This window comes from Furipterus horrens, unplaced genomic scaffold (genome assembly GCF_987537825.1).
Source record: "Furipterus horrens unplaced genomic scaffold, mFurHor1.1.pri manual_scaffold_7, whole genome shotgun sequence".
Classification (NCBI taxonomy): Eukaryota; Metazoa; Chordata; class Mammalia; order Chiroptera; family Furipteridae; genus Furipterus; species Furipterus horrens.
This window is the reverse complement of record NW_028327177.1, coordinates 117,451,843-117,476,236: the sequence shown is the minus strand read 5'-3', so window position 1 is coordinate 117,476,236 and position 24,394 is coordinate 117,451,843. Positions and strand designations below refer to the sequence as shown.

At 34.9% G+C, this 24,394-nt stretch overlaps 1 protein-coding gene across 6 annotated transcripts in view; it reads left to right on the top strand.

Moving 5' to 3' along the window:
* Positions 1-24,394, top strand: part of ANKRD28 (ankyrin repeat domain 28) — a 180,851-nt gene that overhangs the window by 140,887 nt on the left and 15,570 nt on the right. For all 6 annotated transcript variants that reach the window (XR_016512417.1, XM_090284361.1, XM_090284362.1 and 3 more), the window contains 11 exons: positions 4,127-4,205; positions 5,064-5,178; positions 6,434-6,516; positions 7,930-7,993; positions 9,268-9,336; positions 11,483-11,623; positions 17,509-17,620; positions 18,561-18,587; positions 19,002-19,076; positions 22,121-22,322; positions 24,148-24,235. Coding sequence is in view for 5 of the 6 variants with exons in the window: in XM_090284361.1 (XP_090140487.1) it covers positions 4,127-4,205; positions 5,064-5,178; positions 6,434-6,516; positions 7,930-7,993; positions 9,268-9,336; positions 11,483-11,623; positions 17,509-17,620; positions 18,561-18,587; positions 19,002-19,076; positions 22,121-22,322; positions 24,148-24,235 (1,055 nt within the window). In the remaining variant the exon portion in view is untranslated. The remainder of the gene's footprint in view (positions 1-4,126; positions 4,206-5,063; positions 5,179-6,433; positions 6,517-7,929; positions 7,994-9,267; positions 9,337-11,482; positions 11,624-17,508; positions 17,621-18,560; positions 18,588-19,001; positions 19,077-22,120; positions 22,323-24,147; positions 24,236-24,394) is intronic.

The following is a 24,394-nucleotide window of genomic DNA, read 5'->3' as shown; positions in this document are numbered from 1 at the left end:
ATATTAAAGAAGATAAGACTATTTCAAAAATAAAAATGTTAAGATTATCTTAACATTACACAAAATATCACAATGAAATCTTTTTAGTCTCTATGAGACCTATTTCTATAGTGCCATAGGTGAAATCATCTTTGTGTATTAAATATTACATATCATGGAATAAGAGAGGCATATCCATATGATTAGCTATTATATATTTTTAGGTTTATATGGTAGTGTCCTTCAACGGTGGAAATTAGACTTTATTTTATATAGGGCCGTTTATATGTGAATATTTAATATAATTTGATTATAATGAATCACTTGGTTCATTTGTCAGTGCTTACAAGCTGACTGCTGTACCTGTGATTGACTTCTAAAGTACCTTCCTACTCTGAAATCATATAAAAATTGTTGATAACTGAGTTTTCAACCAGTAAGAATGTACAGTAAGTTCTAAACATCATTGGTAGTTTCTGCGACTAAGCAGACCAACATACAACGAAACTAGTTTTACCATAAGCTAATAGATAAAACTAAAGTTCCTACAGCATCTCATCAACATTATAATAAAACATTATTTGAGGACCTGCTGTATAATATTCATTCAAGAATATATCTTCATTCAGCACCTGTGTTTCCTATGATTGTCAAATCATTGCTTATCAAATTGTTGTCCCATTCTCCATTTTGATGTTTCTGTCCTTGATTAAGTTGCGGATGACTAGAAAGCGTAATGTGAATTTAGGTTTGTAATTATTTACTTTATAAAAATTGATTGTCCTACAAAAAGTACAGTTTAGAGGGAAAATGGGATTTAAAGCAATATAGGTCTGGTTTTTATAACCTTGCTTAACATGAGCCCCACTGCACTGATTGTATCATTTCTAAACACACATTTTCCACCCTAACACCCTGTTCTTCTTCTTTTTTTTAAGACAGAAAAAGTTTGTTTGTTTTTTAAGATTTCATTTATTTATTTTTAGAGAGAGGGGAAGGGAGGGAGAAAGAGAGGGAGAGAAACATCAATGCGTGGTTGCCTTTTGCGCGCCCCCAACCAGGGATCTGGCCCGCAGCCCAGGCATGTGCCCTGATTAAGAATTGAACCAGCGACACTTTGGTTCCCAGGCCAGCACTCAATCCACTGAGCCACACCAGCCAGGGCTCAGCCTGTTGTTCTTAAGAATAAATTTTGGTCAGGTAAACAAAATCCCCAAATACTTGATTTAAAATTTAAAACTAAAATATACTGTGATATGTGTCTTTGTACTGTTGTTGTTGATCTTTTTTATTGTTGGTGTGGATGTGGGCACCCGTGAAACCAACTGTTAGAATTTTGTTGGATTTTTTTATGATTCTAAAATGACTTAAGGTAACTTAAGAAAAAAATCTACCAATTGTCTCTTCAATTCAGAGAGAAATAACCTCCCTTGTAACATGTCTTAGGTGAACTTTTTACTTGGTAATAAGAATCTTTTCCCTTTGCTATATTTTTTATGATTAGTATGTAGAAAATAAAACTGTTAATTCAGTGCCACCTGTGTGCTTAGTAAGGACTTAACCGCCTATTATCTATGAGACCTGGTTATATTACTTACTCCCAGGGCCTATAAAACAGGATTAATGGTACCTATCTTATAAGGTTGTGAGGAGTAAATGACTAATATATATATTTTAGAACTGTGCCTGGAACATAATGTTTACTGTATCTATAGAAGTTAGCTATATTATATTAGAGAAGGAAAACTCTGACTCCAAAAAACCCCCGCTGCCTTGCGGCATACCTCTTCAGGGGAAAGGCTAAGGGAGTAAACCCCGACAGAAAATCCGGAGCCGGAGTCCCTAAGGCGGTTCGACGTTGTAGTCAACACCGGCAACTCCTGCGGCGCACCTGAAGCCAAGCTGTATTGACTCCGTCTTTCCCTTGGACCCTTCAGCTGCGAAGAGAGGGGGGGTCTGCTGCATGGGCAACAGCAGACCCTCCATATCACCCTGCCCAGGCTCTGTAGCTTCAGCTTCACTGGAGAGGACACTCCAGCGTCATCGCAAGATGTCGATTCAACACGGGAGGAGACAGATACCGTGTCACTCCCGAGTCGGACTGCACAGCCATTCCCGGCGGTGCAGATAGACTCTTAAGAAGCTACACCATCGTCTCTCGAGACGGACGGCTGCCGACGACGAGAAGTTAGCTATAATTATATCTTTCAAATTTCATCATTTTATGAACTCATTTGTATTACAGTTTAGGTTTTCTTGTTTTTTTGTTGTTTTTTTTTGTCTGTAAAAAATGTTTGTGGGTAAAAGATTAGGGAACATTTTAAAAAGACACTAAAAGCTGAGATCCCTTTATTAAAATGTTTTTCTACTTTTTGTTTTGTTTTTTCCTGGTTGAAAGAATAACAACTAGTGCGTAACTAAAGACACCAAATAGAAATAAAAGTTTTTATTTTAACAGACACTGGTGTGTTCTATGAGTGTTTTACAAAGATTATTATATTTATTCCATACAACAGACCTAATGAGATACAGGTGGTGTTATATCCATTTTCAGTTGAGGAAGTGAAGGCTCGGGAATTTAGGCAACTGTTCTAGAATCTTGCTGTGGAAAGGAATAAATGGGATTCCTGCTCAGGTTATTCTGACTCCAGAGCCCGAGCATCCGTGCTCACTTGCTTGTGTGCGTGTGTTTGTTTGCTTGCTTTTCTTCCTCTTGTTGCAGATATTGTCTACAAAAGGTTAAAAATTATTTAAGATAATTTGCCAGTTGGAAGGCTAGTTTGCTTGAAGAAATTAATACCAAATTATGGAATCACATACCTAGATAGGTATTTACGAAATAGATCTAATACTCCATCACTATATGAAATTACATGAGAGTTTCCTAAGGAGATCTGCATTATACAATTTTAGTGTAAACTTGTGACACTTATCACATTTCAATTTTGAATATATGCACAGAAAGTATATTGAATATTGTTGAGGGATTAGGAATTGCAAAACAGTTTCTTTCATTTTTGATGGTCATGTATGTATTTGTTTGTTTCTTTAAAAATAAAATTCAATAGAGATACCAGCAGAAAATCCAAAACGAAAAGTGGATATATAGATATAAATGTTCTCATTTAGTAACAGGTTTGTGGGTGGGGGGAGTAATTTTTAAAAGAGAATCATTTAATAAATAGTATGTAGGAAATAGGCTTAAGATTTTAATTGACCATAAACTCAATATGTATGTTTTGATTAAAACAATTTTCGGGAAGAAAAGACTTTACCTAACTCAGAATAAAAGATATCACCTAATTCAGGCATCGTTCTTCTTCATACTTGGAACTCCATTAGAACATCAGAACTTTCACATTAAATACATACGTGCCCAGCTAGTCTCATTTATTATTTTATGTCATTTGAGAAAATAGCTAACACCAGTTATTACAAATAGTTATAAACAAAGTAATATATCAGGGTTTTTAAGTGAATAATAGGCTGAGGTTAATTATAACATTCAGTTTTCCTTGGTTGAAGAGGATTAAGCATGTCTTAAAATGAATTATAACAATGTAAAATTTTTGAAATGTGGGAAGCACATCCTGGCTGTGTACCACTCCCAATTATGTGACTTGGTTGAATCATTTAATATCTTTGTGCTTTAGTTTCCCCACCTATGAAATAGAAATGACATTAAGATTATACTGTACCAGCCTGGGCTGGGTTGCTTAGTTAGTTAGAACATCGTCCTAATACACCAAGGTTGCAGATTCAATCTCCCCAGTCAGAGCACAAGAATCAACCACTGAATGCATAAATAAGTGGAAGAACAAATCAATGTTTTTCTCCCTCTCTCTCTCCTTCTCCCTTAAAAAAAATCAATTAAGAAAAGATTACACTGTACGTACCATGCAGAGCTTTTTATAAACTGTAGGCATTGATTTTTTTTTATATATATTTGTGCTTTATAATACACATGCTAAGAAAATTAGTTCAAAATTTTGAACACCTGTTCTACCTTCATAGTCTTCAATTAAACTTAACACTTGAGTAATAATTATACAAAATAAAAATATAAGAGGATGTTCAAAATAGAACTAAGGATTCCATAATACGGATGAAACAATAATTTTACATTTCTTTTGTTTGATTATTTCAGAGCAAAGATGGGAAAACCCCACTGCACATGACTGCCCTCCACGGTAGATTCTCCAGATCACAAACCATTATCCAGAGTGGTAAAAAGTATTTCTGTTTGTTTTTTTTCTTAACTGTAATAAAAACATCCACAAAATGAATGGTATTGAGGAATTGTCATAGCAGTCTATATTTTTAATATTTGACACCAAATCTCATGAAAATCAAATAATAAAGAATATAAAATGCCACATGTATCTTTCATATTTTTTTCATTTATTTTTGTTTTTTCCCCTGATTTATACATATAATTTCTCTAGCAGTGAGTGTTGGCTTTTTTAAAACATTGCTAAAGGGAGAAAACTGCCTTTCCACTGCAGTGTGTATTATATAATATATAAACAAAACTGTAGCAAGTATCTTTTTTCACCTTTTGAATATTTTGAACGGTTTTTAGGATTTTCATTTATTTTCTGACCTTGTATTATTTTGCATTTTAATTAATGCTCGGCAGACTAACCTTACATGCATTACTTTAAAGCAGTGTTCCCAAGCCGTGTTCCAAAAAACTGGTAGTGGTCCTCAAGATAATAGCTGTTAATGGTTTTGCAGGGAAAAGTAGGAACAGGTTCGTGATCAAATACTTGCTGAAACATGGCATGCAGTATTCTAGATGACACAAGAGAGTGGGCACATTAAAGCTCTGAGAAGTCATGTTCTAAAGAAATGTGTTTAATTTTGTTTTAATACAATGGTTTCCAAACTTATGGGACTCCAGATCCCTTAAGTATAAAATCTATAACTCAAGTGCCTGGACCAATATGTACTGTGAATGAAATCTAGTTAAATTGCTGTATCCGTTAGTTATGCTTGAATAGCACTTTATCTTGCTTTTCATGTAATAGATTTGTCTTGATCTTTATATAGTCTAGTGTCTGATAGTATGCCCTTTGTTGCAGGAGCTGTAATTGACTGCGAGGATAAGAATGGAAACACCCCTTTGCACATAGCAGCAAGGTACGGCCATGAGCTGCTAATCAACACTCTTATTACAAGTGGTGCTGACACTGCAAAGTAAGTACTCACTGAGGTGTCGATACCCATGACAGGAAAACAGACCAGGAAGTGAACTGCAGTTTCCTAGATATTTCAAGTAGAAATGTGGATTTTTTCCTCAATGTTCTAATTGCTGGAGCTTTATGTCTCCTTTTTGTGTTTATGATGTGGTAGAATAGAATGCTTGGATACAATTTCATTTGGTAAGCCAGCATAGAGTATTTGTATATATTTGTTAACCTCAGTACTTTCTAGATTATGCAGTTTTGATTAGTGCTTTTAATTCTTGTGCTATATTTACTTTTAATCTAAATAAAAGACCAAAAAGTGTATATGCTGAATATTTTTTTCTTCAAAGTAATACTATCTCTAGATAGTGGTTTTCAGACTTGATGCTACAGAGTTTAGGGACTCGTTGGGAGCCACTGCAGAGGATTTTATGGCCCCTACTTTGGTCAGAACAGCTCACTTTTATCTATTTTATATGTTAAAATTTTCATGTAAGATTTTGTTTGAAAGATGGAGTCTCTTGCGTGCTCTGCAAAAATAAAATGTGTAGCATTTCTATGTATGTTTTTGTAATTCTATTACATTTATATAGTAACGTGTTTTAAACCTTTTAAACTTTTATAAATGATATGCTTCTGTACTTATTTTGTTTTACATGAAGTTGTTGAGTTAACTGTGTAAATAAAATTTGGGCCCTTTTCTTTTTACATCTCTAAAAGTAATTAGTTAATTAGTTAATTCATTTTATAAAATTTAATTATTGTATAGGGATTTTATAATTTGTCACCTTATTTAAAAGCATAAGTTGCTCCCAGTTTTTTACTATTACAAAAATTATTGCAGTGAACTACCTTGTAATGATTATCAATGTTGAGGAAGGGAGATGGGGTTTTGTACTCTAGGCAAATGTCCAGAGACATTTTGATTGTCATAATTTAGAGAGGAGGAGGATGATATTGGCATATAGTGTAGGGAGCCCAGGGACACTGCTGAACATCCTACAAGCACGTGATAGTCTCCACCACCACCACCACTCCTACACACAATGAATTTCATGATGACAATAGTGCTGTGGTTGAGAAACCTTACTCTGAAGAAAATTGCTGGATAATAAGTTATGCCCACCTTTAACCTTTTGCCAAATTGCCCCACAAAAGTTAAGATTTTTAACTTGTCTATCTTTCCACGTTAGTTTCTTTGTAACTTATTTGAAGGATTGTATTTTTCTTGTATTATAATAAGGGTACTGTCCTATTTACTTCAGGCGTGGCATACATGGAATGTTCCCCCTCCACTTGGCAGCCTTGAGTGGCTTTTCAGATTGCTGCAGGAAACTTCTTTCTTCTGGTAAGTGGAGCCTTTGCAGTCTGATTCTTTTGTCTTCCCATCCTCCATCTCACCCCCTCTTAGAAAATTTTCTCTTCACCTCTGGGAAAGGTTTTATTTTTCCAATGATCTCCTTCTCTCTGTTAGTTGAGGAATGGGATGTGGAATATTTCTAGAGCAGCTTCTGTTCATTGAATGGTAGTCTTTTTGGATTGTCCCTTTATGTCTAGAAGCAAAATATCTTCATTTGCATGCTTCCTTTTTAAAGAGCTGATACCAATCCTACAATACGTTCTAGGTTTGTGAGAGTATTTATATCATCTAATTACTATTTTAAAATACCATAATCATAGTCAGTTTGAAACAAGACAATAGCTTTCTATAAAAATTACTACAAAACTATGGTCCTTATTAAGTGCATAGAATAGATGGGAATTAATTTATTTTTAAATGATACTCTATTTCTCAGAGTGTTAAGAAAGTTGAACAAATTTTGTATATTAATACTCATGATGGCTGAATGAACTATGAGAAAGTTTCCGTGAAAATTAACATATTTTAAGACAGATAGTTCTAAGTTTTTCTTAAATGATTACCCTTAAGTGAGTTAATTCCATTTTGAGTTTTTAAAGTGTGTGTGTATATGTGTCCACAAGTATTCACATACCCATTTATCTGTGAAAGAAAATTCTAAAATTTCTTCTCAGTTTTAGTAATAATTCATAGATAGTGAAGCACCTGCCTTTTTAGAAAATCATTAAGATATAATTCATATATCACACAATTCACCTATTTAAAGTTTGATTCAGTCTTTTTTAGTATATTCTCTAAGGTGTGTAACCATCACTACAATTAGTTTTAGAACATATTTATTTCCTCCTAAAAGAAAACCCCATTAGCATTCAGTCCCATTTTCTCCCTCCTTAAGCCCTAAGCAACTACAAATCTACTTTGTGTCTATAAATTTGCTTATTCTGGACAGTTCATAGAAACAAAATCACTCAAAATGTGATCTTTTGTGACAGATTTCTTTCACTTAGAAAAATGTTTTCAAGGGTTATCCATGTTGTAACATTATCAATATTTTTCTTTATTGCTCAGCAATATTTCATTGTATCCTATGGTTTTTATTCATTTGTTCTTATTTAATTTTTTTTTTCAATTACAGTTGACATACAATAATATATTACTTTCGGGTGTCTGTAGTTTTTAAACAAGTACTCTATCACTTATTCTAAAACCCTCAAGGTTTTTAGTAGTAAGTTTTTATAGTATTGTACATTATTAATCTATTTTCAATAGTTTTTAAACTATGTGTAATTCATAATTTTATTTGACATTGAGAGTATGTGACATTTCTTGACCTAATACTGTAATATAAAGTAACATATCTATAGTATTATATAACATATAAAAATGTATTCATTCTTGTAGGATTTGATATAGATACCCCAGATGATTTTGGTAGGACCTGTCTACATGCAGCTGCAGCTGGAGGGTATGTTAAAATATTTACTATTTTAAGAAAAGGGTAGTAGGTTGTGGCAGTTTTTCCCTTATCTTTGTTTCTTTTATTCATTCTGGGCTACCTTAAAATAGAAAACATAACAGGAGTGGTTTGGAATAAGAAAGTCCAGAGTAGTAGAAATTGCTTTTTTTAATCTTTATCTACCTAAGTTATAAGTTGTGAGTAGAAGAGACAGAAAAAACCTACAAAAGGAAGTATTGCCTTTTGTAAGAGAAAATGATTTCATGGAAAATATATATTTCCTCCAATGAGAGCATTAAAACATTGGGAGCATGCTCAGTAATACTAATATTCTTTGAGAACGTGTTGGGGATTTTAAATCATAATTTCAGGAGAAAAAATATTTATAGCCTGTTTCTGTCTTGCCCTTTACTCAGGACTAATAACTATGAAATGGAAAATTTGAAATTAAAAAAATTTGGACTAATTTTTAAATATTACTACAAGGGCAAACTAGGCAGTTGATTTGAATGAACAAGAAAATTTCAACTAAAACTCTGAAGCATGCTGCCAATCTAATGTTTCTGATAATTTAGATCCTAAATCTGTGATAAGCCATTTAATTCATACGGTAACTTATCAGACGGACATTTGCAAGAATTTATTCCCAGTAATAAATCCTTAAAAATTACTGGACAAGTGTGCTGAACCAAGACTACCCACTAGCCTCGTCTCAGTTGTAGGAATGGATTGTGAACATTGATTCAGACCTCTTGTTCTTCCAATGCCACCAAAGAACCTAGAACCTAGTAGCATCCACATTACTTGCCTACAGAGAGAGGACAACAGATAATATGAGTTTCAGATTGTTTTGTAGTTACAGTTTTCATAGTAACATAGTAGGTTGATGTTTGGGTTTCTAAAAATTAAATTGTAGAAATACCCATGCATCCAATGTATTCTCCTATAATTTTAACTAAGGATACATCTAAGTAAGGAATCATATATAGGAAAAGATAAGGGAAAACTAATTTTGGACATCATATTTTCAGGTTTGAATTTTTTTAATCCATTTTAATTCAGTTTAGTATTAAAAACCACTTAAATTTAAATCATTTAATTGTAGGCATGTTGCTTGAAGTTTATTTAAAGGTTCCTAAATGTTTTTATTCTTCATAAACTATAAATCATGCCATTTCATTCACTTTTGCCCTCATTTGAAAACATGCTTTTATACATATTTAAACCTACCAATTTCATTATAAAATCTCTTACAATTAAGTCTTCTGTTTTTCCCTGGCTAGGAATTTGGAGTGCCTAAACCTTCTGCTGAATACTGGTGCAGACTTCAACAAAAAGGACAAATTTGGGAGGTAAGGTGTGATACAGTTCTCCTATAGAGTCTAATTAATTTACTTACTTAATGACTTGCTTGACCTTCTGACTGGCTTCTGAGAATCAACTGAACAATTCAGCAGCATTTGCATTGGTCATGATTCATTGAGAGGCCCAAGTAAGTCAATAACTTTTAAATATTCATTCCTACCCATGATCTTCCACCTGAGCACCTGCTACAGCCCCAGGCTATCAGCCAACTTTATCTTATAAGTACATCTATACCTCTTGATATGATTATTCCTCCTCCCATAATTATAGCCATGGAAATATAAAATCCCATGGTGCCTTCAGGAAATAAACTCAGGAGACCCAGGGCTCACTACTGCAGTTCTCCTTTCCCCCAAGTCATTCCTTTGTCAGAGAATGTATTGCCTGTGTTTCGTTATGGAGCACTAGAAAGAGGGAGGAAATGACAAATTATATATAATTTTTCTTCCTCCTCTTCTGTAACTGTCCACGTACACATATACACATAGCAGCATATCCACATCCACATACATTCCCTGAGTGTGATCTGCAGGAAAGCACCTGTGAAGTGACAGCGTCCCTGTGTAGTCACTCAGCCAATCCTCCCTCTCAGTGTTCAAACCCAGGCATCATTGTTCCTAGCATCTATGATAGCAGTACTTAAAGCCCCCATCATCTACCAAGTTACTTAGAGTAGGAATCGACCCAGAGTGTGTTAGAAACATATAAGTAAGGATTGAAGGCAGTTTGAATGGGTTTGAAGAACAGAGGTGGCAATGTGAACAAAATTGCGTGTGTCAAGAGTCTGAGAATTGTATCAAAATGTGTATGTGACAAAAAAGTCTGGGTGTGTAAAAAGGAAATGTGATTAGGCCTGTGCAGAAGTAAACAGAATTATGTATGGTAGGGAATCAGAAATGCATATAAGAAAAGAAAAAACTACTAACAGACTACTCTCATAAGCATGCTGGGGGAAGAACTAATGACTTGCAAAATCAAAATTCACTTTGTTTGGCTTTGGAATGCAGTATTTTTATAGAGAATTTGCTTTAATCTATTTTATCTTAGTTAATTTGTAGCACTTGAAACATTCTATACTACAAGTAGAGCTTCTGAAGCACATTCTGAGTATAGAAGCTTGAAAGTAATTCAAGGTTAATTGCATTTTTTAAAATACTGTTACTATACCATACCATTATCCAATAAAGTAAATAATGTTTTACTATCATTTCACTAGGTAAATGTTTCAGAAAAAAATATGCCATAAAGACTGGACTAAATTTGACCTTCACTTTTTTGTTTTCTCCTCCTCCTCCTTCCCCTCCCCCTTCCTCTCCATGAAAAGTCATGGAATCATAGCTTTGTAATCCAAAGTTGGGGACTTCTAAATTTAGTAACTGGAAAGAAATGGACTATGAATATTCAGTCTTTAGAGATTAAAACAGTGCTCTAACTTCTGAACAGTGAACAATCTTCAAAACTGCAGTTTTTGCTTTGAAAATCTGTATTTACAGCTCTACCAGCTGTGATTCCATGACTTTTCATTAAAGAAGAAGGTGAAGGAGGAAGAGGAGGAGAAAGAGGGGGAGGAGGGGGTAGGAAGGGGGAAGAGGATAGTCCTTTTAATGCTCCTATGTTTTCTCTTACCTTTTATTTCACTGCTGAAACATGAACAGAAGCTGCTAGCTCTGTACTGTGAAGCATTGTTTTCATCAATTTATATAGTGTTTTATTGAATTATGTAACAATGGGAATAAACAATTACTGGACTCTCAGTAAACAATAACTAATAACTATTTGTTAGTACAGGAGAAGCTTTGTTAAAATAAAAGTTGCCAAGTTTCTGAACAGAATAGAGAGGATGTCTGTATTTCACTCAAAAGACTGGAATTGTTACTATCTATCTAGAGACCATGAAATCATTTAACAGTGTTTCTAATTTTCAGTTCTTGGTAGTTTTCTGCCACCTGGAATTTCTCCTCCTTAGCTTTCTGTCCAGCCCTCCGAATGACCTAGTTTATGGCAAAAATCATTCTGAGGCTCACTTAGAAATACAGTATTTGTAACTGGGTGGAGTGAGGAGTCCACTGTGCTCTTGTTTACTCCTCTATGTCCCTGACTTTTATTTTTCTTATATTAACTTGGGCACAAAAGATCACCTCTACACTATGCCGCTGCCAACTGCAATTACCAGTGCCTGTTTGCTCTTGTGGGATCAGGAGCCAGTGTGAATGACCTTGATGAAAGAGGATGCACACCCCTGCACTATGCAGCTACGTCAGACACAGATGGCAAGTAAGTATCATGTGGTGAGAATGAAGGGTTGTTCCTGTAAACCAGCTCTTCTGTGTGAATGGCCATTTTTATTGCAAACTTATATTTTCCTGAAATCTCTATTGTGGGAAATAAATTGGTTTCATAATTATTCCGTAAACTTAGTTATTTTTACCTATTTCTATTCAACACCCTTCGTATTGACTATCCGGTTGAAGAAAGATAAGGGTCTCTTCTCCCTGCCAAAAGCGCATCTTAATTACACCTCCCATGTTTTTCCATCTGACTTTTCAAAGGCAGCAGCCTTGAGTATATAATTGGGAAAGGGAAAGAGAAGAGGTACATGGACAGTGCTCTCAGAAGATTGGGCAGAAGTTGGAATATCACTGTTCTTCAGAGGTAGAGTTCCTATTTGCAAGAGATCATTGTAAATTGGTATCCAAAAGAGTGAGTTGTTGAATTGGCAGGATCTGACACATATCTGGTATTAAATATTACTTAAATAAGTAAATCGGATAATGGAGTAACTAAAGTTGGCCAAGAATGACTGAATGAAGCCCTAGTCAGGTAACTCAGTTGGTTAGAGCATCCATCATCCCAGTATGGCAAGGTTGCAGGTTCAATTCCCGGTCAGGGCACATATAAGAATCAACCAATGAATGCATAAATAAGTGGAACAACAGATCAATGTTTCTCTTTCTCTCTTATCTTCTCTTCTTCCTCTCCCTCTCTCTAAAATCAATAAATTGAATCAGTAAATAGAATGAATGAAAACAAAAGAATGACATAAATGTTTCCATAATTAATATTCACCTAAAGTTGATCAGACCCATTTTATAGTACCTTAATAATAAACTCTGTTTTGTATACTCATCACTGTAAGCCTATGTTTGCCCACCCCTGTTTATTGCCACCTTGAATAAAAATAAACTCATTGGAGACAGAGATCTCAGTGCCTGTGTCATTCCCTGGTGTCTGGGTCAGAGAAGTGAAAATATCCTTAGGAAAAACAAATAATGAATTCTGGGGAAAGACTATAAAATATACTTCAGGGAAACTGTCTTTAATATAGAACTGCTTCTCATTTTTAACATTTACTTTGCCCTCAAAAAGCATACTTTGATGGTATTATTCACAAAGGTTAATTTATTATAAATTCTGTAACTAATTTTAAAGCTATTTCTGTAAGTAACACTTTGTTATGTTGGATTATTTGCTAAAAATTCTAATTTTGAAGGCACTAGTAAAATGTTTTTTCTGTTTGTAGGAATATATCACTGTACAATTCACATATACCAGAATAGTGAGATATAGATAGATTTGGAGGAGAAGTTAAATTACTTGAAGTATTTCTTAAAAGATTTTATTTACTTATTTTTAGAGAGGGTAAGGGAGGGAGAAAGAGAAGGAGAGAAACATCAATGTGTGGTTGCCTCTTACGCCTCCAACTGGGAACCTGGCTCGCAACCCATGCATGTGGCCTAACTGGGAATCGAACCAGCCACCCTTTGGTTCACAGGTCGACTCTCAGTCCACTAAGCCACACCAGCCAGGGCTATTTGAAGTATTTTTCAGAATAGAAATAGACTTTGAAATAGACTTTATAAATCAGATTATATTTTGGTAAGCCTGGATAAGTAGATTATCTTGATTTATAGAATTTTTAAATTCAGGATTTGATTTCTAGATTGTTTTAAAATAGGTTATACCTAAACAGCTGTTGTCACCATTGATACTCCTTTACCACTATTCCCACAGACTGGTTATTTATTGGGTGTATCTCAGCATCCACATAATTTCACTGAGGTCACACACAGATCCTTCTGCCCTTGGACAATTATATTAAACCCAATTCTTAGGCAAAACAAAATAGCAATGTTCATCCCATGCTGTTTGAGATTTGTGGTTTTATTTTAAGCCAATTTATTTTTCTTGTAAATGTGTCCTAGTACTAAAATGAATTCAATTGTTTTCTCACGTAACATAAACTGTTTTGAGCAATAAGCTAGTGATATTTATTATTTAAACCCTTAATTCTCAGTATCAACACCAGGCCGCCTGATGTACTGAAAAGAACATGAGCTTTGGAATCCAAAAGACCCAGTTTAAATCTTGGGGTCTCCATATTACACCTCTTTGAGCCTGAGCAAGTATTGCTAAGCAAATACTTCTTTATTTGTAAAATTAGAATGAAACCTACTTCTTAGAACTGTGAGGGAAACGAAATGAGATTGTATGTAGGAAAGACTAACGCTGTTTCTTGGAGCCTCCATTTCTATCTTTATCAGTATCCCAGAGGTCCTGTGTATTGCCATCCTTTGTTCCCTGGGAACCTTCTGGAAGCTATAAGCCCCAGTAATTATTTTAGGATACCAGAGCCATTCTTTCAATAAATGGTTGCTTTGGAAGCTTAAATGGTGGCAGTACAGCACTTATTTATTCTTCTAAATGCCAAGGATTTAATTCCCAGGAATAGGTTGGATAATAAAATAATCTGATATAATTCATACTTTGCCAAAGAGTGAAGTATTTTCTAAAAGAAGAAACATATTCCCCATGGCTTCAAGTTGCCATTATTCAGTAATGTGTGTTTGTTGGTTTGTTATTTTCGTGATTGTTTAATCTGTCAGCATCCCAAGGAAAAGTTGTTTATGTTTTGGAACATGTCCCTCTCAGTCTAATCAAAGTTGAAGACCTGGTATATGCCTTTCTGTAGCCTCTCCTATAGTCATCTAATTGTGTATAAATAGGTTTGTAATATTTCAGGGATCTACTTTTACAGTAATAGTTGGCATTTTCCAGGAAATATGACTTCTTTAGTATTGTTTATTATCTGTTTTGAACCTTATATAAATGAAGTTATATAGTTTTTTGTTTAGAAGTTTTATAATCCTTTGGTTTGTTCCTAAGTATTTGACGTATTTGTTGCCAAAATAAATTATCTTTAAATTAACATTTGTTGTAATATAAAGAGATACATTTGACTCTTGTATAGGACTTTATATTCAGCAGCTTTGTTAAACTGATTTCGTCTGCATGTGCAAGACAGCATTGGGTTTGATTCTGCCTCTGCCACTTGTGGGACCTGGGCAGGTGACTTAACCTCTCTGGGCCCATGTTTTCTGTGAAGTGGAGATAACAGTCTGATCTAACTAACTCATATGGCTGCATGAGGTATAGAATATCTGAATTGCTTCTAATAGTACCTTTCACATAGTTTTTTAAACTTGGACTTTCTTAGTTTGGTTTGGTTTTTTGATGGGAACAGACACTATTGTGCTCCATAATGGGAGACAGTAAACAAGAGGAGGGCCTCTGGTGGCAGTGCCACATCCCCTGCCTTTGGCTGAGTGGTCCTTTCCCACAGGACACATGAGTGGTAAGGGAAGAGTAAGAGATTTCAGTACTTTGAAATGTGGTGTTAAATGATGTGCTTAATTGGGATGAGAACACTTAATTTGTCTAACATTAAATGAAGGTAAATTTTAACAGTAAGTGTAGTTTATTCCTCCATACTTTGTATACATAATTTATTTTAGGGCAAGGAGAGAGATTGTAGAAAGTCTTCATTTCTTAATTTTCTGAATTTTATAAAATAAGCGTGTGTTAATTTACTATCAGGAAAAATAAATTAGAATAGACTCTCCCCTCCACCTTATTTTCAAATTAAAAGTGAGGTCCAGATTTTCAAGACCAAGGAATTTTGTGGTTCAGTATTTTATGAGCACCCAGGTTAAAGTATCACTAACTCGTTAACCCTCGTGCGAAAACATTTGGTAGCATGGAAAGAACACTCGATGAAGAGAAGACCTGAGGTCTAGTCCTTGCTTCCCTATATTCTAGCCAAAAGATTTGGAACAAGTTTTTAATTTTTCTGAGTGTCAGCAGTTTTTCATTTGTTACAAATAAATGCTTATCTCACAAAGTAGTTATGAAATTACTCAGCAGAATGTAAAAGCCCTGTCAGTAGAAGGAATTTTGTCACTGTAAATCAACCCTTTGTTTTCTTACAGACGAGTCATCTGGTGTGAATGTAAAAAATTAAAGAAGTAATGTGATTTGATAGAAACTACTGCATGTATAACAGTTAAATTAGTGCACACCATTTAATGCTGGAAACTTGAACCTAGTTACTGTAAATAAGGCTTTGAGACATGCCCCCCTACTTTAGAAAGTGAACATGAACTTACCTACTTGTTTTGCTTTCCTTAAATAAATATTTTTTTTTAGTACTCATGTATCAGCAAGTTATCTTAAAATAGTTCTTTTCTCTGATAGATAAGCCCTGGTGAAATGTTTGTGCCTGTAAAGCAGTGAGACTGTCCCCTGTGTCCTCTAGCCCTGCAGATCTTCTCTCCGCCCCAGTGAGCCTTGTTCTGAGTTGGGCACCTAGCAAGACTGTATATAGAGTTTACACACTATCTGAAATACTGCCTGCAGTGCCCTCAGAGCTAGTTTATGAGCACCAAAAAATACCAGTCTCGTTACTTTAATTTTTTTTTTTTTAATCCTCACCCGCGGATATGTTTTTATTGATTTGAGAGGGAGGGGGAGAAACATCAGTGTGAGAAACATTGATCAGTTGCTTCCTGTATGCACCCTGACTGGGGATCGAACCCCTAACCTTTTGGTGTACAGGGTGATGCTCCAACTAATTGAACCACCCAGCCAGGGCCCAGTCTTGTTACTTTAGAAGTCAGATTTGGGTTTTTTTAAATCATGGTGATACCCAATTCCCCATGTTTGTCAAAAATTTTAATCGTAAATAAATATCAAAATTCCGCTTAAAAGAATAAACATTTGTTATCATTAAGGATATTGTAATAAATATAGATTCTGCAAGTAATTTCTAAGTGATTTAAAGAATTTTTAAGCATTGCAGCATTAAACAAATAAGGATTGGCGTTGAACAGAATATTCCTCATGTATGTATGTATAGATATAGTTCTATATCTATATATATATTGTAGTTACTGAAAATCAATTACACTGCTTCATAAGTCATTTTTGTTTGTTTTTATATAACCTCAGTATGCTTTTGGGAACTTAAATCTTTAAGAAGTATTTGATTGTAGATTTTTTCCTAATAGTAGAATTAATACTTAGGTATATTGCAATATTAGACAAATTACCACTGAATAATTATGGACTTGTAATGTTAACATGAATAGAATTTAGATTACTCAGTTGAATTCCCACCCCCATCTAGCCAATGAATAAATAAAAGCCATTTAATTATAAAAATGAAATGATTTGCCCAAGATCACTGGTAGCAAGCTGGCCCTAGAGACAAATCTTTTCTATTTAGTACTCTTATTTTGCTACAGTAACAATAAAATTACTAAAATTATAAGAAATTGTGAATCTTATAGTACCTTTTAAAATTCTTTTTCTCATATTTTAAATAGCACAGGAATGAAGTATTTCCCCCATGGAAGGTCTTTCCTGTTACCTGCATACCAGTTTTATACTGTTTACACATTTCTCAGACCTCTTATTCAAGATCATTGAATTCTGACTGGTTTGTGAGACTTTTTCTTCTAGTTTCCTAATGAGATATTATATTCACTATGTGTTCTGGTACATGAGCAGAAATATTTTCCAGCTTAGAGTTTAATCATGTCAGACGTTTTTTGAAGTAGACGATCCATAGACAGTGACTGAAAAACAGCCCTTAGGTGTAAGCACGCTTGCTGACAGACCTTGGAGATTCTCTTGGAGCATTTTGTTTGCATTTTTATGCTACTCAGGATCACTGCTTTTTAAATGACAATTTATATAGTACAGATATACTTATGGTTTTACATTACTCAGAAGTTTAAAAAAATCTGTTTTTATTTGTCTCTGTTTTTATCAGTGGTTAAAATCAGGGTTTAAAATTTTGAATATGTTGTATCTACCAATAGGTGCCTGGAATATTTACTAAGAAATGATGCAAATCCAGGGATCCGAGATAAGCAAGGATACAATGCAGTACATTATTCAGCTGCTTATGGTCACCGTCTATGTCTTCAACTGGTAAGATTCCAGAATTCTGGTGGAAGCACTGCTGTGAGTTTATATTCTAATAATTTAATCAAAATGAGAATAAATGGATCACTAAACAAATGCCATTGCTTTTTAACATTTTTAGAATCCATATACCTTTCAAATTCATACTTGCCTTAGAAAGATATCTGTTATTTTCTATTCCCTTTCAAAAATAAAGGATAAAATTAGATCTCTGGACAGGGCTCCTTACATCCTTTCCTTATATTACCCCATATCTATGTAGCTACTTCTCCTACCCCTATAAACAAATGTTTTCCAGCTTTTTCTAAAGAAATATAACTTATGTCTTAAGTGAGAAGTAAATGTCTCTGTTGGAGGAAGCTTCTCTCAGTATTTAGGGAATTCTGAAAGCCCCATTTTTCTGGCAATCCCTCCAATAAAGAAGACTCTACTTCTTCAAAGAAACGTTTTATTTCAACGGTGGTTTTATTCTTGAATGTACACACCTTACAACCCACTTGGTTGGACAAGTAAAATGATTTCTCAGGTGTGTAACAGATGCTTCAAGTTTAAGGTTTCTTTATTTATGCTTACCTTGTAAATTGTATTAAACATTGCTTCCCTTCAAGTGGAAATAAAATTCAAGGAGAGTGAGTATAAAAAATAGACAAAGGAAGTCGGCATTTAATATAGCATTTAGAACCATGCTGCAGAAATAACAAATATTTTCTTAGGTTCCTGTGGTATCTTTAGACTAAAATCTTAGATCCATGTATCTAGATTTCTGGTCTTAATAGCTTATACAGCTGCGTATTTAAAAGACTTAATTTTGGAGGCAAGGGAAGCACAAGTTCAGAATGGAATTTATCAAAGTCCTATGCAAATAAAGACCTGTAGTTAACACTCATCTCTTATATATATATATACTTCCTAAACTAAATATTTTTTTATTTTAAATTTTTTTCAGATTGCAAGTGAAACCCCTTTAGATGTTGTAAGTATTAGTCCTTTTACCCCCTACTGTTTAGACTATTACAATATTTATTTGCTCTCACTGGAGCTATAGCATGTTGTGCACATTCCTAGGGACAAAGACATGACAGAAATCATGTAAGGGGGTGGACGTTACTTGGTGGCAATTAAATAGCACTTCCCTCAAGCTCTTAGTTTATAGCTCTCCCTCAAAACTCCTAGTCTGTGGTCCTTACCACACTTTCAGAATGATTTATTCTATAAACTTGCTGAGTTTAGTTTTTATGATGTAAGGGACTGGAGATTTTTAAATTCATATTCAAGTATCAAGGTATATTCTAAAATGGGTTTTAACCTGGGGGGAAGGGACTGCGAATAACTGCTATAGTGTATATATAAAAGTATTTCTGACATTTAAAATACTTTTCTTTCTCAGTTAATGGAAACCTCTGGAACAGACATGCTGAGTGATTCAGACAATAGAGCAACAATAAGCCCCTTACACTTGGCTGTGAGTACTACTTTCTCAGCCAACTTCATGGCTGGTTTACTGAAAATATCTCTGTCTGTGTTGACTCTCACTAGTACCCAGGACTTTTGGTCCATGTAATGATGATCGTGGAATTAAAACTTTAAGAACTTCCTTATTCAGATAATTATTGAATGTACTTTTTTGTTTTGTTTTGTTTTAAATGATCTTTTGGCTAAGACAAGGGAGAGAAATATACCTGTAATGTGAATTTAAAAATGCACTTTCATAGTGAATGGAATGGCTTCTAACTTGCTAATAAGCACATGGTATAAGAACTATAATTTCTGTGGTATTTCTACAACTATTTGTTTAGTTTGTGATCTTGGAGTGTCAACAAGGTATGTGTTTACTGGTCCTTCGATTGCTCACACTATAGGATTTGGGAGTGTGATCTGTGGTGTTGCTTTTAGCTTAGGATGCCTCTAAATATTTCCTCTTAATGTCTGTCACTAAGAGGAGAAAGCTAGGAGAGAATATGACAGTTTTTTAAATCAAATATGGGAAGAATTACCTTAGGAAATTTCAAGCAGAGCGCAATCTAGTTCTTTCTGTCTTGAAGGAAGAATTTGTTTCTGAAACAAAGTGTGTTACAGTTGAAGGAAGGGCAGGAACTTTGAGAATCAAGAGACTTAGGTACTGTCGCTAGCTATTTGTGTGACCTGTGATTTTAAGACCTGTGACATGCTTATAGAGCAGGCGTCCCCAGCCCACGCCCTGGGTCTGCTACCTGTTAGGAATGGGGCCGCGAGCAGGAGGTGAGCAGCAGGTGAGCAAGCAAAGTTTTGCTGTGTTGCTGCCTGAGCTCAGCCTCCTTTCCCCTCCCCCGCCCCCCCCCCACCGTCCCCCAACCCACTCCAAAAAAATTGTCTTCCACAAAACCGGTTTCTGGTGCCAAATAGGTGGGGGACCACTGTTATAGGGGTATTACTGAAGTTAATGTGGATCACTCCAAGTCCAATGACCCATTTAATTTTTTCTTCTCACGTAGACTATTACTATTTTTATCTTAATATTCTCCTCGCCTATTTTCTAGCACTGTCTTTCTCCCCACTTCCTACCATGTTCTGAATACCTAAGAGGACGTGCTGAAGCTTTCTGTTTTCTTGCCCTTTGAGTCTTAGGAAATGTTGTCCACTCTCCAGACTTGCATAGTAAATAAGTCATCCAGAGGAGAAAGCCAGCATGGAGAAGAAAATAGCTGTTTTACAGTTGGTGGCAAGAAGTGAAGGCTGAGCAGATGACTAGGCAATTCTTCTTGCATCATCATCATCATTCTTAAAGGAATAGCAATGCCATTTCTTAAGTACTTATTAGGTGCCAGACTAAGTACTTTGCCAAGTTTTGAGTATGTTATCTCAAAAACTGTAGGTTTTTAATTTTTAATTTTTCTTTTTTACTAGTTTCTACTTTATGGCTGTTGTGAATAGTACTGCTGTGAACATGTGTGTGCTAAATAGTGTTTTAAGCTCAAATGGGAACAATTTTGTAATGTAGTAATTAGGCTCAAAGAAAGATGATTATACCACCACTTCTGTGTTGTGTATCTGTTTCTAAGAGGTTTTCAGAAATTACTTGAAGTGTTTTTCTCCCTCTTCCAAACTCTTCTAATCCAGGACAACTTGATACAATGAAAACACAGTGGCTCCGAGGCTTAATGAATCTGATCTTAGTGCCTGTCTTCACACACACTAGGCATACAGGTTCCTTCTCTTGGTCCTATTCAAGGACATCGTGAAGGAAAAACCCCTTTAGCAAATCATCATGGCTCCTAGTCATCCTGATTTTGTCTCTCATTTATATACTATTTTCTGCATATACTGTGTTTCTCAAAGTTTATTCTTTTAGTAGCATAATTTCACTGACCTGATATTGAGGAACAAGATTAGATGTGATCCTAAGACAGTAGAGCTCAGTGATCTCCAGTGACTTAAATCTTTGAGATAGTCAAACATCAACTCAGTAAGGCCTTTAGCGACTTTACGTCTTGCTGGTACTTTCTGACATTTTCCACAAGAAATGGCTTTACAGCCCTTTGAGGTGGTGCACGGCCCTCTTCTAGCTGTGTATCTTTTTTTAGATGAGGAGCAAGTGAGATTTAGCTCCAGTATGGAAGAATTTTGTTTTTTAAATTCCCAGTGAAATATTCACATGTGATCATTTACCTACCTGCTAATCTTTAGGTGCGAATAGTATCAAAAAATAACACATGAAAGTCCCTTAACTACAAAGTGGCAGCATGAGTGAACTAGAGAGAGCATTCCTTTCATACCAGAACTGTCTTGTTACTGCTTTATGGCCTGCTTGGCAGCTGGTCCAATGAGAATAATAAATATTCAGTTGACATGTTGGTTTTTGAAATGAATTATCTGTAAAGTCCTTTTATCAGACTGTGTAAAATGTAAGGCTTCAGTCTGACAAATATTTAAATACTTTAATTCTGTTGTACAGCTAGGACAATGCCTGGCATGTGTCAATTATTTAAGCAGGGCTCAGTCTAAGTATTTTTGTGCTAAAAGAAATGTTTATTTTTGAGATGTGGCATATTACACAGAAGTTGTTTTAATTTGAGAAATCAGAAGACTCAAGTCCTGGCTTAACTTCAGTTGCTGACTGTTTCTACTTTTAAGTATGGTGAAATTTTATCAGGGGGTTAAGTAGAGCATTGAACTGTGATTAAAAACACAGGCTTTGGAATCACAGACTTAGGATGAAAGCTTTAATTAAATCCATGTCACATCTACTGAATGTCTGTCATGAACCAAACATTGTAGACTCATGAAAAGATCATTTGAATTGTTCTTATTTGCAGACTGTTTATTCCCTATCACTGTAGTCTATTATTTTGATTGTTTAAAAATTTATAGTTAACATACTAAATTGTCAATACAGAAACTTTGGATTATCTCAAGTGTAATAATAATGTGAAGACAAGTTTGCTTACTTCTTTATGTTTTCCAAAGTATCTGGGAAGTCAGTCTAAATATGTGTTCTTCTTTTTAATTTATACTTTTATTTATTCCTAGGCCTACCATGGTCACCATCAAGCACTGGAAGTGTTGGTACAGTCTTTGTTAGATCTTGATGTGAGAAATAGTAGTGGAAGAACGCCCTTAGATCTCGCAGCATTTAAGGGCCATGTTGAATGTGTGGATGTACTCATTAATCAGGGAGCCTCAATCTTAGTAAAAGATTACATTTTGAAGAGAACGCCTATACATGCTGCAGGTATGCAAAACACTATGCATGATTTTATTCACTACGGTCCATCTAATGCTCTTTTCTTTTTCAATTTGAGTTTTTTGCTTTGTCTTTCTGTCCCTTTCTCGCCACTAGTACTTCCTATTTTTATTATATTCTAAATGGTAAAGTCATTGTCTTACCTTAGAAATTGGATTTATGCGCATCTAACTTCTGAAGTACTTTATCAGCAAAACAATACAATAGTTTTTACTTTTTAATGGAAGTTATTTTAGATCGGTATGTGCTTTTAACAGTTGATAAACATTTTGACTTACTATACCAGGGTGCTGCATTAAACATTTATTTAGATAGTTATAAAACTTTATGCAAGACATACTCTGGTGTGATTTTGTGATGTTGCAGATGTGTGAAAATGCACAAGCATGTAGCCATATCATTGTGATGACATGGTACCATCTGTGTGTCACTGGCGATGCAGATTCTCTACAGAAATTACTACAAGGTGGTGTTCACATTAAATAACCAAGGCTGGCACACTTAAATCCATTTCCAGGCATTTTTTCTCATCCCAGTATGATAACTGGATTTGTTGCACTTAGTTGCTTTTTATAGTGTTCCTTATGGACAGATTTGAATATTGGACATCACTTCTAGTCTTTTGGGAAACTTGGCATTTTAGAAGACTATAGGTAAAGCTACTTGTTGCTCCAGAACAGCCTTTCAGAAAAATTAAGATATTCAAGCAGGACTCAAAGACAGAAATTTTAATAATGGGTTAAAACTCTTAATTAATGTATAAATATAAATGGCTATCCTGTAAGAATAAAAAGGTCAAAATGCTATCATTTTCTATTATTTTATTCCAAAAAAGAGGGAAATTATATATCATTCTGCAACTTGAAAAATTTTAAGTACAGCTCATTTGCAGAGTTAACGTGAAGCTTTCAATGGAGTGTTTACGCTTTTAATATATAAATACTGAACCAAGACATTAACCACTCCCTCAGAAGTAACCCATGCCATATACTCTATAAGTCCTAGCCAGGAAAAGAAAGAGCCAGGTTACTGTTAATTCCTGTTTTTCAGCAAATGCAAGCCTTAGTCCTATAGAGGCCTTTCAGATTTGGAGATCTTCTTCTAAGGGAGCATCTTACTCATAAGTCATGAAAAGGACTTGAGTTTTTTTTTTTCCTGGAAGTGAACTGTAATTATTTTATGATGACCAACTAAAAGGTGGCTTACATGACAGACTTTAGTCCCTCCAGAGAGAGTCAGTTCCAGGGTTAGTGTCAGCAATGGTGTCAGAACCCTGAGAGATTCTCAGTTGTCCTCTTGCCTGCAATGGCTGCTGCTTCTCTACAAGATCACATCTAAAATTGGGAAAAGGAGGACTTCTCATTATCCAGAATAAAAATATTTCCCAGAAGCCCTCTAGACTTCTTAACATCTCAGTGGTCAAAACTGGACCGGTACTCACCTTGAAACCAGTCACTGGCAAAGGAGAAGGAGTTACTGTGATTGACTTGGTCTGATCATGATTTCTTTTCTTGGCTGGAGGCAGTCCATCTTCCCTGACCACACTGCCACCATAAGAGAGCTAAATAAAAGGATCATTCTGTCAGCGGGGCAAGTAATGAGGCATTAGTATAAGCCGTGACGTACCATGAGGGATTTATATCTATTCGGTTTTTTTAGCAAAGGCAATAGAAACTTTCTTTGTATCTACAGACATTTTTCTTTCTTGCCTATTAAATTCAATGAAACCATCCCAAAATTATATCTGCAAAGTGTACATTTTCTATTTTATTATTATATATAATTACTGAAATTTTTAAATATCACTTTACAGCAACAAATGGTCACTCCGAATGCTTACGACTACTAATAGGAAATGCAGAACCACAGAATGCTGTAGATATTCAAGATGGAAATGGACAGTAAGTTTTAATGACATTTAAATTATTTTTAGTATGTTTGTCAGTCTTTATGCTTTTTGCCCCTATTTTAGTAAGCCTGTCATAGTATGTAACTGAGTAACAGCAAATATAGTTTTTTAATTAGGTATACTTTAAAGTTGCATCACAAAAAGGCATATT